The following is a 9,287-nucleotide window of genomic DNA, read 5'->3' as shown; positions in this document are numbered from 1 at the left end:
TGGACAAGAAAGAGGGTAAGCAGTTGAAATTTCATTCTAAAACCCATCTTTTTTGGTCTTTTCATAGCTTATGATATGTCAAATTTGTAATTTTCTTTATTGGTTTTGAGTGTTTATCTTAAAACTCAAGTTTTTTGGTTCTTTGCTCTTGGTGTAAATCGAACACATTTGTGGAGTCGTTTAAATATGTTGAATTTTAATATATTGGATTTTAAACTGTCATACAAATTTTTTTCATCGATAGTCTGTAATTAGAACCATAACTCTTATTTATTCAAATTGTATTAATATGTAAAGATCAAGTGTAACCTATATCATCGTTAAATCTTGTCTTATAAAATCAGTGAAACTTCAAAATCGTTAAAATTCATGACTCCCGCCGCATTGCGCGGGTACACAGCTAGTATAATATAATGAGCTCATTCACCTAGAAGCCCAAAATTTGATTTCAGGTTAAATTGAGGGAATGAAAATTCATTTCCATTTTCATTTATCTGGCTGAACCAAACACCTCCTTAGAGTTTTCTATTTTATTTTATATTTTAGGGAATAGAAATTTGTTTGAAGAAACAAAATAGAATACAAAATCTCATTTTCTTCTGCTTTAGAGAGTCTGTTGAAGATACTTTGAAGCGTTATTCTACTGTCTACTTCATGTTTCCATAGAATTGATCAAGGTGTGTGTAAGGTGTACCATGCATTCACACTTATCAGATAAATAAAAACGTTATTATATTTTTATTATTTTTTGATTGCACAGTCAAAGCAAAAAGATTCATCAATCAATTATTTATACACTTACAAATATATCAATGATAAATCATTTTCGTTTAACTAATTTAAGTTATATTTAAAATAAACTATCAGCTGTAAACCAGTTACTGCTAAAAAAATAGCATTTTTCAACATGAAATTTTGAAATATTGGAAACATTTTTTTCCGAGTTCAAATGCCTCCTGGAAACAACTTATCATAATTTTATAATTGTCAATTAAAAACCTTAATTAATCAAATTTAAATGCCGTTTATCTAAATGTTTACCAAATAAACACTTATCGTATTTTACCAGGTAAAATAGTAGTACATCAAAATGATATCATATGTAACAATCTACTCGGTAAGCACTTACCCGGGTAAGAGCCGTCACCCTTACTTACAAAGTAAAACTCTTCATATTTACTATTGTTTATCGGGTAAGATTTTTGACCATTGTCATGTTATTTCGGTAAGAAAATTACCCAATAAGCACTTACCAGATAAATGTTTAGTAAACGGCCTCTTAATTTTCAAAATAACCTCAAGTAAGTCGTTTAACTATGTCGTATGTGATAATGGACTTGCATCAAATAAATTTAGAGACTCAAATCATTACCACAAATAGAGTTGATTTAATGAGTAAGCTTTGGAACTTGTATACCATGTGTCTTACTTTTGAATCGCACATGTCTTATCAACTTTTAACGAACACGACCACTAATTTAAATGCCTAAATTTGTTCATTTTATAACCGATACAAAAACATCCCGATATTAGTTAAAAGACGATCATGACCTTCGATATTCAACAACAATTACGTTACCTAGATCGATTTATCCTCTTACAACTGCCAATGATACAACATTTAATACAAAAAAAACGTATCTTCGTAAAAGTTTGTGGATTTTTATACCTTTCAAAAAGTTTTCTACGTAATTTCGTCGGTTGAAATAACATATCTTCACAATTATCTAAAAAATTAAATTTGTTTTAAAAGCGTTATTCAGATATTTATAACCAATGATCAATAAATGATTTTCCTCGTCATCAAATATATTTACGTTTCAGGGGCCCTTGGTCTTGATTTCGAAGGGGAGGGGCCTTATTTACGAAAGGATACTTACTACAAGGTTACGATTTTTTTTCAACGTATATTCGTACAAATTTCTAAATTTTTATACCTTCAAAAAGTTTTCTTTGTAATTTCATCAGTTAAAATCATGAAATCTTCACATTTATCTGAAAATGTAAAATTTGTTTTAAAAACGTTATTTGGATATTTATGACTAAGACCACCCACATGGGTCTTGCAAATGGAATTGCAAATAAAGTTTTGTCAGAATTGTAGTTGTCATGTGGGAAAACAATTGCAAAACTTGCAATTGACATTAAAAACCATGTGGGCTACCAACCTCCTATCCAATTTCTTTTTTAATTATTTAAATAAATTAATGTTTATATCAAACAATGAATTTTATAAATTAATAATACTTAATATATTTATTAATTACATTAATTATTCTTATATGAAAATATTCTACATATATCACAGTTATTAATCATTTATATCAAACAATGAATTTTATAAATTAATAATACTTAATATATTTATTAATTACATTAATTATTCTTATATGAAAATATTCTACATATATCACAGTTATTAATCATTTATATCAAACAATGAATTATATGTATAACATAATTATATTATATATTAATTTTTTATTTGAAATTAATGTTTATATTTTAATTAACATTAAATTAAAATAAAAATAATAAAAGTTGTACTGGGGATTACTTTTGAAACTGTAGATGAATTACAGGTGTATGAAAAATAACTATAAAAACTGATATAACACAATTGAAAGTTTAAATGAATTAAAGGGATGTGAATGGTCAAATTTATTTACGTTTTAGGGGACTTTGGTCTTATTTTGGAGGAGAGGGGCCTTATTTATAAAATCATACTTAGTACAAGGCTGCAAATTTTAATTTAAAACCTCCAATTAGAGTAAACTACATTTTTAGTCCCTATAGTTTGTTAAAAATTTCTATTTTTATCCCTATGATCTAGAAATATTGTTTTATTCATATGATTTGTAATTTATTGTTAATTTCATCGGTCCTGAACTAATTCTTATATTTTTAATTATAAGAGACCAAAATAGTAAATAATTATAAACCACACGATTGAAAAAAATATATAAATCATAAGGACAAAAATAACAGTAATCTACATTTTATAAGGATGAAAATCATAATTTCTAAACTATAAAGACAAATTGAAATTTTTAACAAACTATAAGGACAAAAAACGTAATTTACTCCTTCAATTTATTACAGTGGGATATTGTCTACTTGAACTAAATAAATGAAGGGATAAGAGTAGAGTTTGAATTTTTTTGCCCAATGTGGGGATGTAAATCAAAATGCGACCATAGATATAAGTCACATAACTGGTAATAAAAATAATAATTTTTATAAAATTTACATTTAATATTAAATAGTTTATTTATTTTAAATATCTTTATATTAATTTTATTATTAAAAATATCTTATGTATTTAATATCTCGATAAATTTTTAAATAAACATTTTACAAAATATTAATTTTATATTCTCTTTAATAACCTTATATGAAACATGTAAACATCATGATCTGAAATCAATTTGTATTTTGTTTTGATATATGTAGTGTGGATTTACGGATCTGATTCTTAACCTAGAAACGTCACGATTAAACAAGACAAGTTATGTAACGTGAGCCTCTGGATTCAGGGTTTGTTTGATTTCATCCTAACACCTCCCGTTGTTTCTCTTGCAATTTTAGATCTGGGGGTTTTTGTTCTTAACGGATTTGTACCATAAAAGAATCTCGAACATATCTGATATTCTTAATTTATGGGTCGTTTACTAAACACTTACTTGATAAGTCCTTACCGCATAAATTTTCTCATCGGATGAACATGAGAATGGTCAAATCTTACACATCAAAATAAATCATAGTGTTGACTCGAGTAACAATTGGGTAAACATCCCATTAATCAAGGTTTGTTAAGAACAAAGTGTAAAATGAACGAATTTTCATTACAGAATGAGGTACGAGAGAAAAACTCCAGTGTAAAATGACAATATTGCCCCTCGTGCAAAGGGGATAATATAGAGTAAAATAACAGGGTTAGGATTAGGGCTGCAAACGAACCGAACGTTCAGCGAACCGTTCGGCGGGAAGTTCGTTTATTTAATAAATGAACGAACATGAACAATTTTTTTTTGTTCGTTTAGTTAAACGAACGAACATGAACAAGAGCCTCGTTCGTTCATTTATGTTCGTGAACGTTCGTTCATTTACCGTTCGTTTACGTTCGTTTATATATTAAATTTAATATATAATCTTTTATTTATTTACTTTGAATTCAAATAATATTTATTTATGTTCGTTTAACCCGTTCGTTTATGTTCATTTATGTTCGTTTAGCTCGTTCGTTTATGTTTGTTCGTTAACATGTTAACGAACGAACATAAACGAACACGAACACACCTGATTTCTAAACGAACGAACACGAACACAAATATTTTCGTTCATTTACCGTTCGTGTTCGTTCGTTTATTCGGTTAAGTTAAACGAACGAACATGAACAAGCCTCCGTTCGTGTTCGTTCGGTTCGTTTACAGCCCTAGTTAGGATAAGAGACTCACTCATATGACAAACAATCGGTCTAATTAATATGTTCAAAATGTCATAAGTATTATAATACAAGGACCAAACATGTAAATATTTGGATTCAAGGAAGTGGGACCCAACGGAGTGTTGATACAGAGATGTTAGAGGGGCCATCGTCCAAATCGGAGACTGTCGTTATACGCCTACATACATCACTCTCAAACAACATGCCCTTTCACTCCCATCTCTCTCTTTGCTCCCATTTCTCTCCACAAGATGCTCTGCCACTCCAACCGCCCCTACTTAGGGTTCCAATTTCTACATCCTACTTAGTGTAATCTACGGAAACTAACTTAAACCCTAGATCTCTTCATCTTTACATTCATGTAAGTTCTCAACTACTCTCGATCCACTTTTTTATTTGTTTTTTTTTTCTACTTCTAAACTTACTTGTATGGCAGATGTTGAAGTTTGTTCCCATCGAAATCTCCGCATTTGCATTCCCGATGTTCCTTTTTCCTTATTATATTTTCCGTTTAAACTATTAAAATCTTATGTAAAGCTTTAATTTTGTATGTGTGAATATGTTTCATTATATACACTGATTAGAAATTTATTGTTTGATTTTCGTTTCGGTGTTTGTGTTTATGGTTTTGATTTGCTGTTACTGAAACACGATTTCAGTTTAGTTCTTAATTGGCTAGTGTATGGTTATTGTTTGATAAGTGGTAAGGGTGTTGGATGAACTGGTGAAGTAGAAAATTTTAAAATTAGTAGATCTCTTTTTGGTATTTACAGCTATTTTTAGTCTTATAGAGAATCATAGAAAAATATTGTTTTAACCATGTTCTTGATGTGATTTTGGTTTCTCTTATTGTTAGGGGTATGTTAGATCACACAGTTGAATGATCTGCAAGTGGTCCATAGTGACTAGGATGTTTTTTCTCATTCGAAAACTGATCCCTGCTCCCATGTAACTTGATTTTTCTCCCATGAACTATTTGGGTTTTTGGATTTGCACGAAGCTAAAAAGATACCACCTCAGAAATTCCACATCTCACTAGGTAAGTTATACCATAAATGTGTCTGCAACTTTGTAACTGAATGTCGATTTCAAAGAGTATATTTAATGCGTTGTAGTAAAATCTGAAGAAAAGTTTGGTATGCATAGGCTTTGTGATTGTATTAGTTGATGCTGTTTCACCCAAATACATGACAGGGTGAGAAGAGACCCAGTCTCTTCACACTCAAGCTCCCAATAGCAATCCTCATAGGAGTAATTTTTGTTGTCATTTACGCCTTCTCCAGTGACACATATTCAAACTTCATTTTTCTTGTTTACATGTACAGTGTTTTAAAAAGCTTCAAGTGTGGCTAGGCAGTCAAGTGACTTTCTTGTGCTATTTTGTCTCAGCAGGGATTAGAAAAAGTATAAGAGGTTCATTTAAATATAAAAAATATAATTTTTTTTGGATTATGTAGGCATGCGAGAACTGAAATTTTGTTACCATGTTATTACTGGTTTCATTGTTCCAATAGATACAATTACTTAGAAAAGATCGGGAGAAGTGCCTCCAGGTTGAGAAAAGTTGGTTGATGAACATAAGTTGAGAAAAGACAATTGATCAGCACTTTATTTTTTGAGACTATTAATTCAATTATTAATTGCTAATGAATCAAAGGGGGACTCCTAGGCAGCTAGTTAATCAGCCCTAACCAATCAAAGTGACTGAACAAGTGTTTAACGCTTAAGAGGTCCAGTGGGAATTTTTAGAACACTGTATGTACTGTTTTCTAATATAGTTCTTGGCCCACAAAGAAACCTGGGCAAAAGACCAGCCAACAGATCAGGGACTTCGAATAGAAACAAATATTTTCCCTTAACAGTTTTAAAATATGCACTATTTTTACTGTAATAATTTTGTTTTCAGTATATCGTATTGTCCTTAAAACTAAGCGAGAGTATCCTCCTTGTTGTGGGGACATTGGAGAAAAGGACACTTTTTAAGAGGACTATTTTCTTTGTTCATGTGTATATCTGAGTTCTTTTTCTGGTTGTGAGCTGTTCTAGTATCCTTTATACTTTAATGATCATGATAGAAGGCATGGGAGGTGATCTGGCTGACTTTCTCGTGCATTGGTCCCATTGCAGGACTCACTCCACTTCTGTTTTGCCTAGAAAATTGTAATGATATGCTCAAACCTGGATTCTGGTCCCATGGCGTAATTGCACGACCCGTTTCAGCTATTCTCAAAGCGATAGCCAGTGAAGGATTAATACGTGCTCGCAGGGTGCTCTAGTTCTGCTGGTACTTGCTCCTCACATAATCGTCACATTGGGGAAACATCCTAATAGATGGGTTCATTCTATGGTACCCATGAGATTGTTGAGTTGAGAGATGAACCTAAGTTGAGTGATTACTCTAAGCCTTATCTCCAAGCAAGGGTAAATGACAAAGAAAAGAGGCCTCAGGGATGCAGTAGATATTTGGAAGATGACATCAATAAGCTATTTGAGGCGATTAATGTGAGAAGTTCATTCAATGGTTCAAGCTTCTCTGATGAAACAGGTGGAGCCACACCAAGGAAAAATCCATCAAAGAAACCAATGAGGATGAGTACATCGTCTACATCAGGAATTGGATATTCTGAGCCCGTGTCTCTGAAACAGGCTTTAAGGGGTTTGTGCATTTCTCAGGCTTCAGAAATGGCTGCCATTAAAAGGTTATCAATGCCTCCTGGATCTCCTGCCCTGTCCGACTCTGGAAAGTTGGCCAATTTGTACAAGTCTGTTGTTAAAGCTAGTGAATCTGGTTCTTCTGTTGCTGAAGATAAGGTGGTTGAAGTTGGGACATCTTTCATGACTGAAGACAGCACGTCCAATTCCTCGGGGAGGATTCCTTGGTACCTGCGAGAACCCAAGGTCAAGCCATATAGCAACAGCGCACAGTCTTCCCCTAAATTGAATATTGAAAAGTCAGCAAAGCATGTGGGGCCTGCAGTAAAGCTGAATGAGATTCTACAAGAGCCACAATCCGAGAGTCAATTTATGGTAAATGAATCAGTACAAGAGAAGACGATTATTTCAATTCCTTCGCCACCTTCTCGTATTGCGGCTGACGGTTCCTTGAAAGCAGTTGATTCTGAAATTAATTTAGTAAACGATTGTGAGCAAGATAATCTTATGCCAGGTAAGCCAACCCTTAAGTCACGCCATAAAGGCAAGTCACAGAGTGTGACTTCCTCATCTGGTTCAACCAAGAACAGTAAGCTAGGCAAGTCAACAAGAACCATTCCTCGTGCTGTCAAGACGGTGGTAATTCAGAACAAGAACCTTGTGAAGAAAAAGTCAAAGCAGGATTTCGCTTCAGCTAATGTCTCTTCTAATGCATCTATTGCAGTGAATGCTAAATTGGCTCCTGATACAAGCAAATTGATATGCCAAAGATGCCACTGTGCTATAAAGGATGCAACAGAGGAGTCCAATAAAGACTCTGAATCTCCCCTTTCTACAAGTGGTACCACTGCTGAAGGCGGTTCTAACAACAGGAACAGTGTTATGCCAAAAGAAGGCTCCATTCCGACCAGCTATGGTAAAACTGTCTCCTTCCTAAACAATAACAAGAACTCAAAATTTGGAGATAAAGGAGAGTTCACTCAAAGTTCAAATAGCAGCATCTGTGAATACAGTAGTAGCACCAGCATTAGTGAAGAGAGAAATCTCAGTGGGTGTAGCATTGGCAATAGGCCTCATATGTCAAAGGACATCAAATGGCAGGCTATTCATCATATGATGAAACAGGATGGGTTTCTTGGATTGAGACATTTCAATCTCTTGAAGAAGCTTGGTTGTGGAGATATTGGTACTGTTTATCTTGCTGAACTAATTGGCACAAACTGCCCGTTTGCCATAAAGATCATGGACAACGAGTTTTTGGAAAGGAGGCAAAAGATGCCTAGGGCCCATATGGAAAGAGAGATTCTGAGCATTCTGGATCATCCTTTTCTCCCTACCCTCTATGCTCATTTTGTATCCGAGAACTTATCATGCCTAGTTATGGAGTATTGCCCAGGTGGAGATCTGCATGTCCTCAGGCAGAAGCAGCCTGCCAGATTTTTTCACGAACAAGCAGCACGGTAAGCCAAACTTCTGGTCTCTGTTCGTGCACTTTTATCATTATTATTATTGTTATTTAGGTTTGTTTTCAGAATTTAACAGAAAATAGGAAAGATTTTGGAAGTTTGTGAGGAAACTTGGTCGGTATTTGCAAATGTACTAGGATGCTTTAGAGGTTTTTATTTCAACTGATGATTTGATTTGATGTGTGTGTGTGTGTATAGAGAGAGAGAGAGAGTCAGGCTCACGGGAAAACTGCAAAAAAGTGGAAAACTAGGGAACATCCTGGTAACCGTTTATCCGGACGGTATGCATATGTGCATAACATGCACACGTGGATAAAAACCAAGAAACAACTTCTATTGCTTGTATGGACATGTGCATACAGTCTAAATGAACGGTTACCAGGGTGTTCTTTAGTTTTTCATTTTTTTGGGGGTTTTCGCCTGAACCTCCCTCTCTCTCTCTCTCTCTCTATTATATATATATATATATATATATATATATATCTGCTACCTAACACTTCCATACTCTTTTAACAGCCAAATGCTGAGGGCTGTGTACTATTTGTGTCCAGAGTAATGATCGTGAAAATATTGTAGATTTTAAGATGTCATTCTTTGTCATGGTCTTATATTGTATGCCTTAAACTTTAGACCACAGAGTAATGATCGTGAAAATATTGTAGATTTTAAGATGTCATTCTTTGTCATGGTCTTATATTGTATGCCTTAAACTTTAGACCACA

General features: G+C 33.4%; 1 protein-coding gene across 2 annotated transcripts in view; it reads left to right on the top strand.

Moving 5' to 3' along the window:
- The first annotated feature begins 4,714 nt into the window (after positions 1–4,714).
- Positions 4,715–9,287, top strand: part of LOC112519605 (serine/threonine-protein kinase D6PK-like) — a 6,658-nt gene continuing 2,085 nt past the window's right edge. Inside the window, exons 1-3 of one of the 2 annotated variants that reach the window (XM_025127808.1) lie at positions 4,715–4,808; positions 5,304–5,486; positions 6,575–8,559. In XM_025127808.1, coding sequence (XP_024983576.1) covers positions 6,779–8,559 — 1,781 coding nt within the window. In that variant the 5' untranslated portion in view covers positions 4,715–4,808; positions 5,304–5,486; positions 6,575–6,778. The remainder of the gene's footprint in view (positions 4,809–5,303; positions 5,487–6,574; positions 8,560–9,287) is intronic. The other variant, XM_025127809.1, reaches the window with a different exon arrangement.

Source organism: Cynara cardunculus (genome assembly GCF_001531365.2).
Source record: "Cynara cardunculus var. scolymus isolate 2C chromosome LG 10, CcrdV1, whole genome shotgun sequence".
Classification (NCBI taxonomy): Eukaryota; Viridiplantae; Streptophyta; class Magnoliopsida; order Asterales; family Asteraceae; genus Cynara; species Cynara cardunculus.
This window is presented reverse-complemented; position numbering and strand designations above follow the sequence as displayed.